This window comes from Calcarisporiella thermophila, assembly GCF_041956535.1.
Source record: "Calcarisporiella thermophila strain CBS 279.70 unplaced genomic scaffold VTP21scaffold_11, whole genome shotgun sequence".
NCBI classification, from domain to species: Eukaryota; Fungi; Calcarisporiellomycota; class Calcarisporiellomycetes; order Calcarisporiellales; family Calcarisporiellaceae; genus Calcarisporiella; species Calcarisporiella thermophila.
Window position 1 is genome coordinate 493,330 of NW_027192201.1, and position 20,702 is coordinate 514,031.

At 54.8% G+C, this 20,702-nt stretch overlaps 5 protein-coding genes across 5 annotated transcripts; 1 reads left to right on the top strand and 4 right to left on the bottom strand.

Annotated features, from left to right (window-relative positions):
• Positions 1-476: 476 nt before the first annotated feature.
• Positions 477-6,964, bottom strand: VTP21DRAFT_1333 (uncharacterized protein; the record flags this gene model as incomplete). The annotated part of the gene is made up of 2 exons (XM_069391409.1): positions 477-6,621; positions 6,756-6,964. The coding sequence occupies 2 exons, from the start codon at positions 6,962-6,964 to the stop codon at positions 477-479; spliced, it is 6,354 nt and encodes a 2,117-aa protein (XP_069251454.1).
• Positions 6,965-7,454: 490 nt separating this feature from the next.
• Positions 7,455-8,888, bottom strand: VTP21DRAFT_1334 (uncharacterized protein; the record flags this gene model as incomplete). The annotated part of the gene is made up of 4 exons (XM_069391410.1): positions 7,455-7,619; positions 7,683-7,928; positions 7,988-8,266; positions 8,328-8,888. 4 exons carry the CDS (start codon positions 8,886-8,888, stop codon positions 7,455-7,457), a joined length of 1,251 nt encoding a protein of 416 aa, XP_069251455.1.
• Positions 8,889-10,100: 1,212 nt separating this feature from the next.
• VTP21DRAFT_1335 (uncharacterized protein) lies at positions 10,101-12,164 on the top strand (the record flags this gene model as incomplete). Its single annotated transcript, XM_069391411.1, has 6 exons — positions 10,101-10,302; positions 10,499-10,938; positions 11,029-11,259; positions 11,350-11,441; positions 11,504-11,584; positions 11,678-12,164. 6 exons carry the CDS (start codon positions 10,101-10,103, stop codon positions 12,162-12,164), a joined length of 1,533 nt encoding a protein of 510 aa, XP_069251456.1.
• A 716-nt stretch (positions 12,165-12,880) lies between these two features.
• Positions 12,881-14,443, bottom strand: VTP21DRAFT_1336 (uncharacterized protein; the record flags this gene model as incomplete). Its single annotated transcript, XM_069391412.1, has 2 exons — positions 12,881-13,238; positions 13,311-14,443. The coding sequence occupies 2 exons, from the start codon at positions 14,441-14,443 to the stop codon at positions 12,881-12,883; spliced, it is 1,491 nt and encodes a 496-aa protein (XP_069251457.1).
• A 110-nt stretch (positions 14,444-14,553) lies between these two features.
• On the bottom strand, positions 14,554-20,116 carry VTP21DRAFT_1337 (uncharacterized protein; the record flags this gene model as incomplete). Its single annotated transcript, XM_069391413.1, has 9 exons — positions 14,554-14,907; positions 15,020-15,122; positions 15,233-15,441; positions 15,514-15,695; positions 15,904-15,995; positions 16,373-16,894; positions 17,008-19,385; positions 19,531-19,803; positions 19,877-20,116. The coding sequence occupies 9 exons, from the start codon at positions 20,114-20,116 to the stop codon at positions 14,554-14,556; spliced, it is 4,353 nt and encodes a 1,450-aa protein (XP_069251458.1).
• Positions 20,117-20,702: the final 586 nt, after the last annotated feature.

Here is a 20,702-nt window from a genome sequence, read left to right on the forward strand (position 1 = left end):
ATCCCTCTAGACTTTTTTTGCTTTTCCAATCTCCGGTTCTAGATTCCCCATCATTTCCTCCTCCCTCCTCCCTCCTCCCATTCCCCCTCTATTTCTCTTTATATTTCGACTCCTTTTTCATTCATTATTATCATTCTTATACATATGTTCTATTTTTATAGTTGATAATGAAAACTGATATTTTATGACAGCTCGGACGGCTCAGGAATGTGTCGATGAAGAGGCTGTGTGTATTTGCAAAAAGAAAAAGTAACAAAAAATAACAAAGAAAAGGTAAACGAGACACGCAACAAATAAACATTAGAAAACAATCCAAATAAAAATAAGAGGGTGACAAGTTTAAACCTAGTATCATCTCCATTTAGATATGTGAGCACAGCTTTTTTTTTGGTTTTTGTAAATGCGTCTGTTCGGTTACAAGTGACATCATGAAAATAATACAAGAGCTAAAAAAAATTCAAAATTAGAAGCTTTTGTTATGAACCCGAGGGGGACCGGTGCTCATGGGCGGGTGGCGGAGGCTCCGAGTATTGGGCAGAGGAGTGAGTGAGGAGCGATGGCAGTGTCGATGAAGTCGCCGAGAGTCCATCGGGAGGGGCAGGCATGTGCGGAGAATGCTGCGGGTAAGCGGGGGCGTGGGTTATTGAGCGGCCCATGATGGAGGGGAGCGATGTGGGCGAGGGGTTGTGCGAGGATATCGGGCGATGGGGCGTCAGGGGGGGGTGCGGGTGTGAATGGTGCATGGAATGGTGCTGTGCGGGGGGTGGCGGGGTGAACTGGCGGTGGCCGGGGGACGAAGGGAGGTGGGCAGGGGGTTTGGCCTCGGCTAGGGACTCCTCTTGCTTAACTCCGGCGGCACTCGATCGGGGAGAGACGATGGGGGAGGTTGATATTCCCGTGGATGGGGCCGAGAATGGGATGGCGTTGGCGCCCATCGACGATATCGGCGAATAATGGTCCGGGTAGTGTGTATGGGTAGAGGCGGGATAGTTGTAGCCGGGGGCGGCTTCGGCGGAGGGTGACCGGTATGGATAGGGATAACGTGCGGAGTACATGCCGGGCGGATAGGCTGGGTTTCCTGAGGGATAATAGGGTTGCGGATGCGAGGTTTCGGCCGGCGCGTTAGCCTGGGTTTGCTTCGTGGGCGAGGACGGCACTGCGGATGGGTAGGAATTGCCGTGGGGATATGAGGGCCGAGAAGCATAGGAATACGAGGAATAGGAAGAGGGGTGCGAGTAGCGGTTGTATTGATCGGCCGAAGAGGCACCGGGTTTATAGTACGAGGAATGGTATCCGGGGGGCGGGCCAGGGGCAGTATAAGGGGCGGCCACCGCCGTACAGCTCGACTCGTCCTGCTCCCGGGCGGGCTCGGATGGTCCGCCAAAATAATCTCTTATCGCATTTGTTCTCCATTGTCTCTCGTCCTTCTCGTCGTCCGTGGACGCGTTCAGAAGGCTGCCAATATTGGTTACACGACGAGGGCCGTTCGTGATCTCCTGCGAAGATTGCGGCGGCTGACCGGTGTCCAAGCCGTTCTCGGCGGAGTCCCTCGGTGCAATTACGTGTGAAGTGTGCTGCGAGGGTGAATCTTCCTGCTCAGACTTCGGCTGGGAGGGCTTGCTGTCGGTCGAGGGCCGGAGCGGCGGCTCGACCATAACCGGCGTTTCTTCTTGGGGAGGCTGCGACTTCTTCGAATTTGGATTTTCGGCAGGGGGCTCGGCCTTCTCCGTCTCCCTCAACCTCCGGCTCTCAAACTCCTCCACAATCTTGCCCAGCCCGAGTTTGTCGCCGTTGTTCTGGAAATAGTTGCGCACTTGTGTGGCCGTTTTGGACCCGATGGCGTTCGAAACCTCCTCCCAGTCCTTACCGTAGAGCTTGATGGCCCGGAGGAACTCCTGCTTCTCGGCCATTGACCAATACGAGGAAAAAGTTTGACGGCGCGTGGGTCCTTTGGCAGGCACGGTCTGGGGCTCGTAGGTGTCCTTGTCAGTCGCGGATTCGTCGGCGGTCGCGACGCGAGTGCGCCGCCTTTTCCCATCCTGCCGGGCTGGTGGGTATGCATCCCCGCTGCGATCCTCCTCGTCCTCGCCAAGAATCGCAGGGGTGGTCTGATCCTCCTCCTGCTCCAGATACTCGCTCGGCTCCAGAGACGGGGTCATCATGGCCTCTTCGCTCTCGTCGTCCTCAGGGCCGGCCGTGGATCGGGAAGAGGTGGCCCCCTGGGCCCTCCGACGCCCGTCCTTCCCCCGCCTAGCTCTGCCCTCTTTTCCCGAGGTTTTTGCGGCGCGTCTCCCCTCCGACGAATTATGGCGCCTACCACCGGAGCCGGCGCTGTGGACCATGGGCGTCGCAGCGGCCGAACTAGACTCCGTCTCGAAGTCGTCCTCCGCGGTCCCAGCCTCATCCTCCATCTCGCTGGCGGCAGCGCCCGCATCCACCGAAAGAATGTTCTGCCCAAACCTCCGTCGGAACTGCTCATAGAACCAGGAGCACTGCGCCTCGGTCTTGGTGCCGACCAGCCGAGCCACCATCTCGAAATCCTGGCCGTGCTCTTTGAACGCCTCGATGGCAATCATGCGGTCGTCATACGTCCAAACGGCGGTGGGCACGACATCCAGCGACGACAGCCCATCCTCTTCCTCCTCGTCGGCTAGGTTCACCTCATCCCCCTCCTCTTCGGGCTCGGTCGGCGTCGGAGGCAAGGGGGGCTCGCGGAATGACCTTGCGCTACGTCTTCCACTGCGTTCTCTGCGTCGCGAAGAAACGGCAGACAGCTCGCTGGTGTCGCTCTCCTCGAGGGCGCGCTGTCTAGATCCAGCACGGCGCTTTTCACCCAGTGTGGCCGTGGCCTTCCATGAGGGTGATTCGTCGACCTCGCGGTTGTTTCGTGAGACTTTGCGGGAGTTATTTGCCTGGCCAATATCGTCCAACAAAGCGCTCCCCTTGTTCCGCTGTGAACGCGTCAGGGGCACCTTCTCCTTCCGCTTATTCGCAAAGGAGGCCAGGGCGCCGCTATTCTTCTTTCTTCGGCTAGAGCGAGAGTTGAACGCGCCCTTGAAGTCGATCTGCTTTTTGTTGCGGTAGTAGAAGAGAACGCACTGCTGCGAGGTCTTGTTGGGGAGGAAGCTCGCGATCTTCCCAAACTGCTTCGGGAACGAGGCATACTTCTTGATGAAAATCTGGCGCTCCTCCTCCGTCCAATTGTCCTTCTCGACGTTGATGTGGTAATGTTTAAGGGGATCCTCGACGAGCCCGTTGCGGTCGTCGAACCAGACCCGGTTGCGCTCGTTCTCATCCAGAATCATGGGCGGAACGGTGGCGGTTGTGCGAAGGGCGCGCAGATCGGGATTACGCATATCCGCCGTCTCAAGCGACCGAATGATCTCCAAAAACTCCGCCTCGCTCCTGACCGCGTCGCTTGCATAGGTACCGGCTGCGTTGCGGCGCGTCGAACGGAAAGAGGTCAGGAGCGGAGACTGGGGAGAGGAGGACTCGCTCTCCAGCAGCGAGATGTCGTCCACCTTCTTTTTCTTCTTGCGCTCCATGGTTTTTTCGAGCTTGAGGATCCGCTGCTGCCAGGTATCGTAATAGTGCTTATACTGGCGCTTCAATTCGGCCTCTTTCTGCGAGAGCGCTTGAAGCTTCTGGTGGAGATATTTCGCGAGCAAGGGCCGCGTGCGCTCGTGGCTCTCGATGTTCCGCTTGTAGGAGGGGAAGTCCTCAATACTCCGGTAGACTTGCATATCCACCAAGGTGGCCGACCACAGCTTGGTTTCAGCTAGGCTCTTCCTTTGATTCTCCTCGTAGATGGTCTGGATTAGATCGGCGAGATCGGAGTTCACCTCCTTCTTGCACGCAACCGAAATGACCTCCACCGCTGAGAACGGGGACAACCGAGTCTTCTTGAGGTTGACCGTATGATCATCCGTCATGTCACCCTGATCTCCATCGACGTCCACTAGCTCATCCTCCGCGGTGTCATTGTTCTCATCAATGGCAACAATATCCTCGGCCGGCGAAGCCTTCGACGGCTCCTCAACCGAGCTATTATCAATTTCCACCTTGACGTCTTCGCTATCGGTCGCCTTCGCTGCCATGTCCGTTGAGTCATCCTCTGCCAGCACGGTCAGAGGGCTAGTATCGAGCTTCTCCGCCTTTATCTCTACCGTCATTTCCACAACCGACTTGTGAGGAGTCTGAACATCAACCAGGGCTCCGGAGGGAGCGTCCGTCGCCTTCTCCTGTGGAGCCCCAGTTTGCACGCTCTCAAGCCTAGCCTGTTGTCGAGACGCTCTTTCCGCCGCCTTTCTCGTCTTCTTTTCCTGAATTGCAGAGAGATAGCTCTCATAGCGTGCGATCTCACCGTCGAGTTTGTCGATAGCGTTGAATATTTGTTCCTGTGTCAAGTGGCTGTTTGGATCCTCTGGGGGAGGCGGTTCGGTAGAGGGGGGTGGGTGTATAGCGGAGTCGGATATTGAGTGCGAGGGTGCCAGCGATGTGGGAGTAGGTGGGTGTGGTGGTGTTGTTGTTTTAGGAAGAGGACTTACAGTGTCAGTAACAGGGAGAGCCGTCGGAAGGGTCGTGATGAAAGGCTTCTCAGGAGGGTTGCATATAGGGCCCCACCGAGATTTCGACGCGGACCGACCTGACTTGGGTTCGCGCGGCAACTTCGCAAGAATTTCTTCCGGCCCTTTGGAGGGAGGGTTTTGGCCACTGTCTCTTGCCCCATCGGCTGAGCCGGGAGTCTCTAAACGAATTTCGGCATCGGAAGATAGGGCGCGTGCATTCACTGAATTTGAGACCGGTTCAGTCGCGGTGGAGACTCCCTCTCCCCTCTCTGCCCTCGGTGTCGGAGCATTGTTAGAGGCGGGAGGTAACGGCTCGGGGCTAGTGGCAGGCTTCTGAGGAATGACTAGTGGAGGGGATCCAGCATTGAATAAAGTGGTATTTTCCTCGGGAGCCCCGGCCACACCGTTACTCTTGGAGGGCGGAGCATTACCAGGCTCAACGGAGAGTTCCTCAGCTGAGTAATGGGGGGATACCATTGGTTGTGGTGCTGAGTAGCCGGCCAAAGAATCCGTCTGACCTTCGGCGTGACGTGTTTCACTGGAGGCCTGAGAGATGTGAACCTCCCCTGGTTTCGAAATTTCGGTGGAAACTCTGTTGTTTTCAGAAATAGCTTCATCAAGGAGCTCACCCTCTTCACTGATATCTCCACCCTGCTTTCCAGAGGAGCGTTGCCCAGAATCCTTCTTTTCGCTCGCCTCCTCGCTAGGGAGTACGGGTGCATCCGGAGTTGGGGTATGTCTAACCGACCAGCGGCTTTGCCTTGGTTCGTCTGTCGAATTACCCCATAATGGCCGGGAATGGTCAGGCCTTCTGTGTGCGCCAACCTCCATACCCTCTTCATGAGGCTGCGCAGGTCGTTCCCAGCCATGACGCGGGACATCTTCCCGCCTTGACCCAGCATAGTTCGCATACCCACGCTCAGGGGTACGCTTTCTTTTCCCGGACGGAGCGGATCCCGTCGAAGAGAGTGAAGGCGAGTGCGCGCGAAGTTTCGGCGATCTTGATGCTGAGGATGTCGGAGATACAAGAGACGACGCCGTCCCCGATCGCGAGGCCTCTGCCGCTTCCTTAAAATTAGCATCATCATGGTCCGCGGGCCGGGTCGGAGTAGTCCCGCCACTTCTAGAGGAAGATCTCGACGGGTTAAAACGTTCGTGCGTGTGGACCTGTTTCGACGGCCTGAAGCTGTCATAGGATCTTCGGGGATAGTCGGGGGCTGAGGCAGACAGAGCCCGCGAACTTCGGTTATTCAGCGAGGGTGCACCCTCGCGGTCTCTCTCCGAAGGTGGCTCGTTATGACGATTAGGCGGGCCGCTTCGATCCGTGGTAGATTTATCGGGGCGATAAGAGTCATACCGGGAGCCTTCAGAATATCGCCCTCCTGCAGGTCGTGAGGGAAGGCTGGCCGTCTCCCTTCGGTCTCGCTCACCTTCGCCCCAGCTGCCCGTGCGTTCTCTAGGCCGCTCTGGTTCAAATCGGTCGAAATCCCGCCTCCTTTCATACCCTCGCTCGTCCTCCTTTTCTCTATCCCATCGGCGCTTATCGAATCGGCTTCCTCGATCCTTATCACGATCAGGAGACCCCCCTCGGGAACCCCACTGGTGCCAGCGGCTCTCGCTTCCGCTACGAGAATAGCTGTCGCCTCGAGGCCGAAAATTACGGTACGACGAAGCCCAATTGCTACTCCCTGTGCCACTCTGCCGTTGATTCGAGGATTCGTTGGGAGAGAACGGGGCACTCTCCTCGCGAGAGGAATAGAGATCGTTGTATTTTACACGACTTCGACCAGCTAATGACGGTGCGGCATCCGGCGATGAGTCCATGTAGAACGCACTTCGACGCTCTTCTCTATTCGGAGAGAGGGCGGGTGATCTCTCGTCTCCCTCAAAATACGATCCAGGTTGGTTGTCGAAGCGACGACCAGACGGCCCCGTCGGCAGCGTATTCCCGTGCCCTGGCTCGTTAATCAGATCATCATACTGGATGGGAGAGCGATCGTATAAATATCGGTTGGATGGGATATTGGTAGCAGCTTCATCTCGAAAGTGATCTCTGGAATAGAGGATAGCAAAAGGATGGAAAGTTAAAAATGAATTCTAACGAACACACCGAAAACAAACAACAACATTATGGAACAACAGCAGCTATTTCGTTGGCCAAAAAGAAGAAAGAAGAGGAAAATTTACCTGTCTTGAGGAGGACGCCGTCTATACCGATCATTGCGAAATCGTCCAAAATAATCCTCTCGATCTCGTCTTGGGTAACTGTATGAATCATACCGAGAAGAGCCAGATGATCGCGCACGCATATCCTCTTCAAAACTGCCTCCATCGCCGCGGCGATTTGCTCCTGGCGATCGCGATCTTGATCGACTAGCACGATGGTAAGAGGACATTGAACACTAGCGCGGCAATGTGAAAATAATGGTTTATCACGGCAAAACTGCAAACTTCGGGTGAAATATCTAAAGTAAAAGCGGAATAGATCGAATGGATTAGGAACTCCTTCAAAATAAAAACACAACAACAAAAAACACAATAGACTCTCTGCACGGTCGACGAAGAGCAAAAATAGATTACCTTCAAGATACCAATAAAATAGAATGAATTTTTATATAAAGAGTTACTATAGGATGAAAATGAGGCCAAGGGTCAACAGCCGAGCGATCATCTATGATATAGATGATCTTGATCTTTCCATTAAATCAGTTTGAGAAGTATGATCTTTGTAAAACAGGAGGCAGAGAGGGTATTGTCTACGTCACTGCATTTTGTGACTTGACTAATTTTGAGCAGGTATGAAATTCACCATTGTTTGATAGCATTACTACGGTAGACAAATCAATACATCGATTATAAATTGGTACACGTTGTATAGATAAAGCCCTAGAATTTAGGCGGATTATTAAACAGCAACCTATTAGGGGTTGCCTGATCTAAATTTCCTACTACTCCATTAGTGGTTCCCTTCAACACCAATTTCTTTGCCTGCTCGTGGTTGAGTGGCTTTCCTGAAGAGATGAATCCCGCAATGACTCCGGACACATGAGGCTAGAAAATGACAGAGTTAGTCCAATATGCCTCCTTCCCTAGAAAAAAAAAATAATAGCATACTGCTGCCATCGATGTCCCTGTCTCTGATGAGGTGGCATTGTTGCTATCAGGCCATGCAGAAGGAATGTCCTCCCCTGGAGCGATAAGAGTCGTACAGTTGCCATAATTCGAGATGGCAGATATCTTGTCATTGATGTTGGAGGCCGCAACGGTGATGACGCCCTTGGCGCTTGCGGGAGAGTAGTCGCAGGCGTCATCAAAATAGTTACCGGCTGCGGCCACTACAATCAATCCGGAATGAATAGACTAGATGGATTCGAGGTTAGCAAATTGAGCGGGATGAGCATTCAAATAAAGTTCCATACCGTTTCCACCATCTTGTTCACGGATTCACTCTTTTTCCCCCCCAAGGACAAATTCACAATGGCCTTGCCTATTTTGTTTTTAGCATCGCTTTGGACCCATTGAAGGGCAGCGATCAAATCGGCATACGTTCCATTGCCTTCATTATCGAGAACTTTGACCGAAACAATCTTGGCCTTCTTGGCTACTCCATATGTTTTTCCCGCAACAATTCCCGCAACATGGGTCCCGTGTTTAAATCCATCTTCGGGGCCATCCTTTGTAAATGTTTTTCCTACGGACTAAATTACATAGGGGGAAGGGTGAGAAACGAGCTCGCGGTTCAAAAGAGGTAGAGCTTACCGCACGGCCTTCAAACTCCTGGTGGTTTACATTGATACCGGTGTCGACGACATACACCGTCGTCCCCTGGCCCAGGGCCTTTGGATTATACAAATACTTGTCCTTGGTCACGCTGTTGAGTTTGGGCCGGTGCGAGATACGCGCCAAACCCCAGGGCGCGTTTTTCTGCACAGCCAGCACGCGTATTTTACTGTCACGCTCAATGAAGTCCACCACGGGGTCTTTTCGGATTTTCTCGATAACCTGCTTAGAGAAGTGGCCAGCGTAGCCGTTGAAGCCATCGGAATCGAAAACGTGGTCAACCTTGCCTTGTGCCGAGAGCAGGCCCTCGAGCTCGTCGCCTTCTCTGGAGAGCGCGCGGCGCACCCGCCTGTGATGTTTGTCGATTTGGCCTGTTGTGGCCGTGTCCTTGAGCACAACTATGTAGCGGTTCTCAATCACATCGGCGCCGTTTGGGGTGATAATGGGGGCTGCACCAGCCTGTCCTTGGATTGCGACCGCGGAAGAGGCCGCCAGGATCAAGGCAATAGAAGATGGGATAAAGGCGGACTTGAAAAGCATATTTACAGATATATAGTATTCAGCAAAGAACGGAAAGGGTAAGCCAGTGCGAGGGTTGCCTGGAGACTCTGATTAGCAGAAAATGAGAGGAGAGGGAGGGAGAAAGGGGGGGAGAAGAAGAGGGGGAGAGTAGGGGGATAGGAGGAGATGGAAGTAGAGGTCGTGGTAAGAGGGGAAGAGAGTTGGGAGAAGAAAGGCGACAAGGGAGAATGACCTTTATAAACTGGTTCTGCCGGGAAAAAAAAAAAAGAGAGTTGAGAGCGGGGCTACAGGAGGACGACTTATGAAAGATAGAAGGCGTGTTACTTGATCTCAAGCCGGTTCCCCCTAGAAGACATAGCGTAATTGAGAAAGGTCATGAGTGTGCCCAATTTGTTTGTCCAACCTTAAAAGCGTGAACCTTCGCTATCCCTTTAACCTTAAATCCACTGTGCCACCAGGAATCGAGGGGGCGATATTGGCGCAGATCCACTCGGCCGCCATTATATAATTTTGTCACGCCTTGGAGCTGAATGAGAGAGAACGTCAATCTCCAGGAAGTGGTACCGCCGGCGGCCCGCTTTGTCAGCAATCTATGGGGCCTGGCGTATATCTCTGCCGCGAGGCCGCGCAAAGCCAAAGATATCTGCAGGTGAGCAGTAGCACGGCTCGAGTAAAATATCAGCCCTGCCCGATGGCAGCCACTCCTGATCGCGTCTATCAACCTAACTTTTAGCTGATGCTTCTTCCTTGAGCACATGGCAGCCTGCTTATTGCGGTGTATATCCGAGGCATTTCAAGCATTGCTTGGATCTCCCCGACAAGCTCGCAAAAGCAATGTAGGTTATATATGGTAAGCCGGATCTAGGGAACTTTTTTTTTCTCGGCGGTACTTTCTGCACACACCCCCTCCCCCCTTCAGGAACCCTCCTTCTCCTTGCGCGCATCTTCCTCTTGCAGAGCTTATCTTAAACTCAAGGGAAAAAAAATGGGTTGGACTCGAATCTTCCGTGCCATCAGCCAAGTTTCAGAATTCACATAAAAGTGCGGGTTTCAGAGGGTTGTAAGATGTTAGCCAGCCTTCGATTTTATTCTCAAAAGCGTACAAAAACCGTTGAAATAGACACCCCCTGGATTGTACTTTTGGTTTTAGCGTATAATTCAAGGGTGAAGGAAAGCATTCGCCTCCACAACACGCACTCTGCTTTTTTTTCCGTTTGACTCTCGTGGGGCATGACGTTTTTCAACAAAATAATGGACAAATCTCGCCCACACCATCATTCAGTTTCGGGTGCAGAACTTCCATCGTCACCAACTATTCCTGTTTCTCCTCAGCCCACGGAACAGTCCCTTCAACACCAACACCAGCAACCGGTGTCTTATCACCAGAATATACAGCAGACCATCCCATCTGCTGAAAACCACAGCTCCAACGGTAATCATTGCGTCCTTTGATATTTTTTCCGCTGCGACTCCCCTCCCCCCTTTTTTTAATTCCTCCGAGGGCGAAAGGGTTCCCCGAACTCTATCCTATTTTTTTTTCTTTATTCGGTCTCACTTCGATCGCACCGAGAGATTCCTTGGAATTCATTTTATTAACGATTCTTTTAATCTTATTTTTCTGGATCCAGCATCCATGCACAGTTTTTCACATGCCGCCGGTCCGGCATCGAGTCAACCGCAGCACCAACAACAGCAACAGCAGCAGCAGCAGCAGCAGCAGCAGCAGCAACAGCAACTTCCACTTCCACAACAACCCCAGCCATCACAATCACAAAATCAACCACCCATGAATAAGCCCGCCTTCTTATCCAATTTTATTCAGGCGTACGGCGGGAGGCCTCAGAGGCAAGAGGATGTCCAGATGCAATATAACTCGAAACCGGAATCGACCCCGACACAAGCATCGGCTGCGGCAGCAACTCCTCCGCACCAATCCTCACAGCCTCAACAAGTGCGACCGAGTTTCCTAAATCTACCGCCCAAGTACCAGGTGCAGGGCAAGCTCTCTTTAGTAGATTTCACGCTATTGCGGACGTTGGGAACAGGGTCTTTTGGGCGCGTGATGCTGGTAATGAATGCGCTCCCTCATTAGGAAAACGATCCCTCGTTTGACCCGGAACGTTTGCCTTTTTTTTTCTTTTGATCCCCAAAAATGTAGTGCCAGTCCAAGCACAACCATAGACACTATGCCATGAAAGTGTTGAAGAAGTCGGAGGTTATCAGACTAAAGCAGGTCGAGCATACAAACAATGAAAAGCATATCCTCGAGCGCGTATCACATCCCTTCCTCGTCAACCTCTGGGGAACGTTCCAGGACGACGTGCACCTATTCATGGTGATGGATTACGTGCCGGGTGGCGAGCTATTCAGCATCCTGCGAAAGTCAAAGGTGAGCCTGAACGATAGGGGCTGCGTTGAAGGGTTTGCTAATCCCCTACTGCATTTTTTCTTTTTTGCTTCCCACTTGCCAAACCAATAGCGCTTCCCGAATCATGTGGCCAAGTTTTATGCAGCAGAAGTGCTGCTAGCATTGGAGTATTTGCACTCTCTAGATATTATTTATCGGGACCTGTAGGTTGACCCCCTACGCTTCGTTCTGTTCCCCTCCGTATTGATCCCTGTCGCTTTACTAGGAAACCGGAAAATTTGCTTCTGGACGCGCATGGCCATATCAAGATCACGGATTTTGGATTCGCGAAATATGTACCTGACCGGTGAGTCCCCTTGATGCCTCGCCCTCTTCCCCTAAACCTCATGCTCATGCATTTTTTCCTCCTCCTCCTTCTTCTTGACACCTTTGGCAATAGAACTTGGACGCTCTGTGGCACGCCCGACTACCTGGCTCCTGAGATCATCCAGAGCAAAGGTTACAGCAAGGCTGTCGACTGGTACAGCTTGGGGGTGCTTATTTTTGAGATGCTTGCGGGGTGTCCGCCCTTCTACGACGAGGATCACATCAAGCTGTACGAGAAAATCCTTGCGGGCAAGATCCGATGGCCGAGCTACTTCGACCCGCTTGCCAAGGATCTCCTCAAGCGCCTGCTCACCTCGGACTTGAGCAAGCGCCTGGGCAACCTCAAGGGGGGGTCGGAGGACATCAAGAAGCACCGGTGGTTTGAAGGCGTCGACTGGAACCGCCTCCTGCGCCGGGAAATCATGGCTCCCTATGTGCCCAACATCAAAAACGAGGGCGACGCAAGCCACTTCGACCGCTATCCGGAGGAGACCGACCCCTATGGCCGCCCGCTGGGTCCCGACGGGGTCACGTACCGCGACTTGTTCCCCGATTTCTAACATGCTCAGCCGTATTGTGTCTTTTTTTTTTCACCCTCTTCTTCTCTTTGTTCTCATATATTTCTTGTGTTTATTTTTTTTTCGATTTTCTCTTCCATTCTTCTTTCTCCTGTTTTTTAACTCTTTTTATTTTCTTTTTATTTTGTCCCATGGAAAAACAAAATCGGCAGTCAATGGAGGCGGGATTAATATCGATTTTATTAATAAAATGGTGGTGGCTATTAGTTAAGGATCAACCTCCGAGTGGCCACAAGGGCCCGAATGGATATAGGCCGGCCACCTCCGCCGCTCCCTCTGGTTTTAACGCAGAGCCTAGCTGCCTTTAGTTTTTCGGATCTTTCGTCGAGCAGGCCGGCGGATGGGCCACCTGGTCCCCCGGACCTTCACTAGCAGGATAGAGAGGAGGGTGGGGAGAGGGAGGATGAAAAGGAATAAATTGGGTGAATTATGTTTTCCCGGAAAAACAAACTCACAACAGTATTGGAGGCAGTAGACAATAGACAATAGACAATAGCAGGCTAACATGAAGAGGCAAAGAGAAAAAAAATAAAGATATTATCAGGGGAAGAAAAAGACTAAGGAAAAAACAGAAAAAATAAATAAACACCAAAACATATCTAGATTAATACTATTAACAGCGATAACAATAGAAGAATGCAATGCCATAGAGAACACATTGAAAAAGGAAGTGTGAAATTTTGCTTGGGGGTGAAAATCTAACCTTCCTTCTCCTTGCCCTCGGCCTCCACCGCGGCCGAGAGCATAAGCAAGCCACCCGCGCTATCCTCCTCCGCAGGGGAGATGTTAGCGGAGGAACCCTCATTGGAAGAGGCGGCGGATATGTGCCCATTCTCCCTCTCCCTCTCCTTCTCCCTCTCCTTCTCCTTCTCTCTCTCCGTCTCCGCCATCTTCTCCTCCTGGCTTTTCAGCTGCTCCCTCCTCTCCTTCTCCTCCTTCTCCCGCTCCGCCTCTAGCTCGCGCTGGCGTTTGAGGGTGGCTGCGCTCGCGTTCACGTACTTCTCGTCCACGACGCTCTGTAGATAGCGGATGTATGCGATGGCCGACTCCAGAATTCTAACACAAAACGAAACAGCAGGTTAGATCACCGGCCTCTCTGCACAACTGCGAAAAGAGGGGACAACTTACGAGAGCTTGTGCAGGTGGTCCTGATCGGCACACGTGGGGATGAGCTGCTTCAGCTGCATGATCTTGTCGTTGATGCGCTCGCGCCGCCTGCGCTCGATGGCGCTGTGCGAGACCTTCCTGGCCATCTCGCGCTGGTCCGCCGTCGAGGGATTCGTGGAGTAGAGCTGGGGCGAGCCGTAGACTACTTGGACGGGCTGCACGTGGTGCGGCGGCAGGTGGGTTGGATTCACCACGATGAGGTGGTGCGGCGACGGGAGGGTGGCGGGATGGATGGGGTGGAGCCCGCCGCTCGACACGGAGGGGGACGAGGCATTGGAGCTGGAGGGGTTGGAGGACGCGGGGGCGGGGAGACTCGAGAGAGTCTTGGGCAGGATGCGCTCATATCGAGTGCTGTTGGGGGGGCCGCTGGCCACCGTGGTCGAGGGCCCGAGGGCGGGTGAGGGTAGCGACACGAACGGGGGCGGCTGCGAGTAAGGCGCGGGAGCATAGGCCACGGGGCTGGTGTATGTGTAGGGCGGCCAGTGCGCGGACTCGTTCCCGCTGGGATGGCCGGATGATTTTGCGAACAGCGACGGCGTCAGAGGGGGGGTTGCTGCGGGGGGCTCGAGGGGGGTGATGGATTGCTTGCGGCCTGCGCCCAGCTGCGGCGGCTGGCGGTCGGGCTTGTCGTCGCCATTGAGGGCCGGATGGTCGCGGGGATGGGCGGCGGGGGCCGGTGGGGGCGGGGCCGGGACGATGTGCCTGAAGCTTGGAGAGGGCTGCCTTGGAGCCGGCTGGGTGTCGTCGGGCCCGCGCGGCGGCTTGTGGATGGGGTCGGAGCGCTTTCTCTTCCTCATCGCAGGAAAGGGATCAGGACAAGGCACAGGGGCGGGGAAGACCAGGGGCGCAAGCGAGACGGATGAGCGGGAGCATGCGTCTCTTGGAGAAAAGCATTGAGCTAAAGGAGTGCAAAAATTCAATAAAAAACAGAGTTTGGTAATGAACCGGAGGTGGGCCAATGGCAGGCCAGACGATGTCACGTTGCCGAATTGAATGGGTTGAGAGCCGATTCTCCACGCCCTCAATCCAATGCTGTGCTCTGGGCCAGCCAACCCCTCCCGCCCTCCGCCGAATCGATAGGCCGCGCTTTTCATCTAACCTTTTGCTTTTGGTTCTGGCGGCTCGCCGGCCCTGGCCCACGGCCTCCCGCTTTCTCTTGTCCTACGCCGGGCTCCCCGGAGTTCGAATTGCGCGCAACGCACGTTCACCGCATGCCGTGTCGACGTGGCCCGAGAGGAGCTCCCTTATGGCACAAAACTCTGACCAGCTTTCGCCGCGAGGTCTCCTGCGGCCTTGTGCAGCCGTCCGCTTGACGGCCACCAGGCCCCGAGCCCACGGCCCAACGAGCCGGGCGGGGTCTACCGCCCGCACAAAACGGAGCCCCTGCTAACGAACGTGCGGGCTCGGCGAGGAAGCCGGTGGAGAAGCGGCCGTGGTATGTTCCCCAGCGCCCTGGCTTCCACTGCTTGGGTCGAAGCCTAGACCCCAACTCTGACAAAAAAGCCTCTGCAGCTTGGATCCGCAAGCCCACCTGCTGCTCTCGGCCGCTCCCGACTGACTGTTTGCATCGCGGCCAAGCCAGAGAGCTGTCGCCACAGCATTGGTTGAAGAAGGTAGCCCACTCTTTCAGTGGATCGGTTGACTAGGGCGTGTATCTGCTAAATGCGCACCGGTGGAATGCCCAACGCATGCGGTAGAGCTTGGCCCGATAGAGAGAAGCCGAGCAATGGGCTCAGAAATCGCATGAAGGCTGGAGTCCAATGCGCAGAAATGCTTAGGTGCATCCCAGGGTTGACCTCCATATCGAGCCAAGTGCTTGGCTTTCGCTTTAAGGCGCCCTGAAGAGAGGAGCCTCCTGATCCCTAAGGCTCGCCTCGCCTCACATGATGGGGCATCGACCGCAGTAGAGCGGCGGCTCCAAGGGCCGCTGAGGGAAATGGCTCTCGTTTGGAGCGGCGGCGGATCCATTGCGGTTTCGCAGTCGAGCCTCTGCTCCACCGTTCAGATAGCCGGCCGTTGGGGAAAGCTTGCCTATCTCGGCCCGACGCTGTTGCATAGGGAGCTCCATTGGGCGGAAGATCCTATCGCCGACCTTGGTTCAGGATACGTGCGCAATCGCCATCATCAATTGGCGGGGCAGACAAACGCGCCAATGAACACGCACTTGCTCCTTTGACGGAACCTCAGAGTTTCCGGATTTTCCCCCGCATTTGATTATCAACGGCGGTTGGACAAATAGAGTTGCCCGCAAGAGCTTCCTATTAGGAACATTTCCAAGCGGAGTTCTCGAATCAGCTACTTGTGCCGTGTTCTTGAGAATGGCGACATGCTGTGCTTCCCATTCAGCTGAGAATTGGCAGGGCGATACGGTCAGAATAAGGCTCCAGTCGAACCATGGGCCTCTTCAATCGGCTCTCCATCCAGATAGAATGGCGCCAAGGACGCCCGCTCTACCGCTTCTCTTCAAAGCTCCCCCTTGGACTCTCCAATAGCTAGAGCAGGGCTGTCACCTGTGAATGAGTGGGGAGTGGCTTGAACTTAGATCAGAACAAACTTCCCCTCCTCCCAAACTGAAGCTCGCAGAAGGCATCCTCTTCATCTCGAGACAGCCCATCCATATGAACAGCCTGGTCCCTTCCAATGACACTTTTAAGCAAGAGCCCTCTAAAGGATTTCGCAGGCACAAAAGGGAAAATATACTTGGTATTATTTACCGCTCGGAAAGATTTGGGATGGAACAGTCGGTATGGAACCAAAAAAAAAGAGTGTGTGTAAAAGAAAGGGTAGACGTGAGTGTATGAAAAATACGATGGAAATAGCCACAGAATATATAGAACCAAACAAAACAGAATGGAGAGAGGAAAAAACCCAAGGTTGCACCAGAGATAGAGGTTCACGTAGTGTATAGATACCGAGTAGAAAGGAGGAAAGCAAGAAGAATATATATAAAAGGCTATATAGAGAGAGGCCACAACCTCGTGGAAGAAAGGTGAAAGAAGCAGAGGTGGATGGGCCCGTGCTACTTTACACCTTTCTCCATGGAATACACCGTGGGGAACATCGTTAGCCCTGGGATGGGCTGGTTGAAACGGATCGGGTGCAATTTGCGGAGGACGAGGATGCGAAGCACCGTGTACAGGATGATCACCCCGCCGAACCCCACCGGGATGAGCCAGAACAGCGGCAAAAGCCGATACGAGGTGCCGAAGGGAATGTTGACGGGCGGAACGTAGACAATGAGGAGGCCGAGAAGGACCCCGCACAGCATGCCAAGGAAGTTGAACCGGTTGGAGAACATGTGCTTGCCAAAGGGAAGGCGCGTCCGGGCCTTGACCGCAAACAGGTTGAACAGCTGCATGATCATGACGCCGAGATAGACGATCGACTGCGCCTGGGCAAGCGCATCCTTTTGGTCGGCGGCCACCAGCGTCCTTCCGAGCGAGGTGGTAAAGTTGGGGGAGCTGTCGGTGAAGTAGATGTTTCGCCGGGCCATCTCCCGAGCATCGGAGGGGGTGATGCCGTTGTGGTAGAGGACGACAAAGTAGCTGTACAAAGGAGAGAGAGAGAGAGAGAAAATTAGTGGAGGGAAAAAGGGATACGGAAAGCATTAGCACGCATGGCCACTTCGCAATAGCTCTGCTCATGTCAAACCACTTACGCTAACAGGCTTCCCACGGTCTCGATGAGCCCAATCTCAACGTACGCCCACATGAGCGTGTCAAAGTCCACCAGGACCTCCGCGTCCGTGCGCTCGAACCTCTCCCGCCAGTACTGGGCCGTGAACGTGCGCCGGAGCCGGTGCCACGCGCGTCGGCCCCAACTTGCGCGCACCAGCTCCCCGGACACCGCGTCGTACTGCGTCAGGGTGCGGTGGAGTGCGAGGCGCCGGATCCGCTCGATCGACTTGGGCGTGACGGGCTTGCGCGGGGGAAGGGCCATCAGGCTGCTGTCGGACTCGGGCTTGTCCCAGGCGTAGGAGAGCGCGACGAACAGCTCGAATCCAAGATCGATCACGAGGATCTGGATGGCCAGGAGCGGCAGCGGGATCGGGACGATCACGTAGAGCAGCTGGGGGATCAGCTCCGGGGTGATGTGCGACATGGTGTACCGGATCGACTTCTTCAGGTTGGTGAAGATCAGCCGGCCCTCCTCGATCCCGTGCACCGTCGACGCAAAGTTGTCGTCCAGCAGGATCATGGCGGACGCCTCCTTCGACACGTCGCTGCCCGACTTGTTCATCGAGATGCCCAGGTCCGCCTTCTTGAGCGCGGGCGAGTCGTTGACGCCGTCGCCCGTGACCCCGACGATGTGGCCCATCGCCTGGGCGCGCTTGACAATCTCGAGCTTGTGCCGCGGCGATGTGCGCGCAAAGATGATCTCGTTCTTCGAGAAGATGTGGTCCCACTGCACGTCCGTCAACGCCTCGATCTGCTCCCCGTGCACGACAATGGCCTGGTACTCGTTCTCGCCCACATCCTCCACCTCCCGCCCCGTCCGCCTCGCCACCATCTCGCGCGTGTCCCCCACCACCAGGTTGATCTTGCGCCCGATCGCCTCCGCCGTCAGCGGGTGGTCGCCCGTCACCATGATGACTTTGATGCCCGCCGACCGGCACCGCCCAATCGCCTCGCGCACCCCGTGCTTGGGCGGGTCCTCGAGCGAGACCAGCCCCACGAACGTGAGCCCCGAGCTCGGGTAGTCGCCGTCCTCCCGGCGGAACGCGTACTCGGCCGGGTACTGGTCCCGCGGCAGCGCCAGCTGGGCAAACGCAAGCACGCGGTGGCCCTTGCCGGCCATCAGCTCGTAGCTCTTCTGGAACTCCGCCCGGTGGTCCTCCGTCAGGGGGACGGCGCCACTGCCCGTCAGAAGGGTGCTGCACAGCCGGAGGACCCGCTCGGGGGCCCCCTTCATGAACAGGGTGAGGTCGCCCGAGGGGTGGGCGATCCGGTGGATGGTCAGGTGCCACTTCGTGTCCGAGTTGAAGGGGATCTCGAACACCTTGGGGAAGCGCTCGCCGATCGACTCAAACAGCGGGAGCCGCTCCGCCGCGTACCGCAGCAGCCCGGCCTCCGTGGCGTCCCCGAGCACCGCTCGCTCGTTCACGGGCACGTCCACCCGGTCGAACTTGGCCCGTGTGCACAGCGCCGAGATGTGCAGGATCTCGCCCACCCCGGGCTTGTCGGGGGTGGCGAGATCGTACTGCTCCAGGCTGGTGGCCGAGGAGGAGTAGGTGTGCAGGCCGGTCCACAGGTTGGTCACCGTCATGCGGTTGCGCGTCAGCGTGCCCGTCTTGTCCGTCGCCAAGAGGGTGATGGCCCCCAGCGTCTCCACCCCCTGCAAGTCCTTGACGAGCACGTTCCGGGCCGCCATGCGCTTGGCGGCAATCGTCAGCAGCATGGTCACCGTGGCGGGCAAACCCTGGGGAACCCACGCGACTAGGATGCCAATGGCGAAGGTGAGGGTGAGGGCGACATTCCCGTTGTTGATGTTGTATCCGACCCCGAAGAAGATGACGGCCGTGATGATGGCGAGCGTGGCAATGAGCTTGACAAAGCTGGCGATCTCGTGGGCCAGCGGAGACTCGCGCTTCTCCTCGCTCGCCGTTAGCCCGGCAATTTGCCCCAGGACGGTGTGGTCTCCGGTGCGCACCACGATGCCGTAGCCCTCTCCCGCCACGGCAAGCGTGCCGTTGAACAAAAGGTTGGTGGCCTCGAGGGGGTTGTTGTTGTCATTGAGCACCGCGCGGGATTGGGGCTCGGATTCCCCCGTGAGGGACGAGTTGTCCACCTTCAGCTCTGCCGAGGAGAAGAGAAAGATGTCGGCGGGGATCTTGTCGCCCATGCGTACAAACACCACGTCGCCGGGTACAAGCTCGGCCGCGGGAATTTCGCGGAGAGCCCCGTCGCGCACACACCGGCAGCTCTGCGGGATCATGGTGAGGAAGGATTCGAGGATGGCTTGCGATTTTTGCAGCTGGTAGAATTCTATCAAGGCATTGATAAAGGCCATCACGATAAGAATGGCTCCCATATAGGACTATGAAAAGAGAAAAGTAAAAATAAGCTTTAAACCGCGGTGAATGTCAAGGGAGCACGAATTTGGCTCCAATAGGAAATATGAAATCACGGATTCATATGAAAAAAGCTAGCGGCCAGCGCGTGGAGAGAGAGAAGACACCTACATTGGAAAAATTGGCGACCGGGTCCACGGCCAGCGTAATGTACACCATAATGCCGGCTGCGATCATAAGCACGTTGAAGAGGGAGCCCAACACATGAAGGAATCTCACAAAGGGATGCGTCCGTTTAGGTGGGGAGAGCACATTCGGCCCGTATTGCTCAAGAGCCTGTTTGACATTAGCATCGCTGAGGCCCCTCGAGTGCGAAGGACTCTCCAGATCGATTTCGGTCCGGTACTTCGCCGCGCATTGCTGTGGCGTGAGAAGATGTTCGTCCTATTCCACATCAGTAGACTTAGAGGCGCTTATAGCCGAAGGAAATGGGGGGCAATGTTATAATGCAGCTTACTATATCCACATGCTTCTTATCCTTGGCCTCCTTCTGGGGATTCTTCCACCCGCGCATTTCCGCCCGCATCACGGCATGCTCTTCGGGCGTCGACTGGGGCACCAGCGATTCATGCCGTAGGCCGAGCGGCTGCAGGTTCTGAGAGCGAAATGTAACCTTGTTCTCTTCCTCCCCCTGGTAATCCTTTTCCCCATCTCCCTCATTCGGGTGATGTTGAGACGTGTCACTCTTCTTGCCCATAGAGGGTTCGGCGGAAAAACAGGAAATGATGGAGTCGGTAATAAATAATGCTGGCTACAGGTGAATAATGAAGGAGTATAGAAATAAATAGAGCGGGGAGGGATGAAAGGCAAGCGCCAATATGACGATGGGGATTCTTAATCCATATGTTTAGAGTGTGTTTGAGGATTATATAGCATTCCTATCTCCACGCGAGGTGGCGGCGGGAATTTTTCGGGTGTGAAGATCATGGTGAGGCGAATGTATGTCTGGGCAAACGTTTCATTTGTTTTTTCAGAGTTTGGACCATTCTGGGGGTGGCGGCCAGGTTTAGTTTGTTTTTGCAACCCATTTTGCTGTTATCAGTTTAGCTGTTTTGTTATCGAATATTCCTTGGCTTGTTCTCAATGGTTCCTAGGATGCATAGTTACATCTGGTCGCACTTCAGATCCATGAAAGGCCTCGACAATAAGACTTCCCTCCAATACAGTGTCTCCTCTTCCCTCTAGGAAACTCTATTCCGTCATTGACAGATGCGTTCGCTAGCGATGTCCCCTGCTCAGCAAGCCTATGCGGTTAGCATTGTTTTTTTTCGCATGGAGTTGCC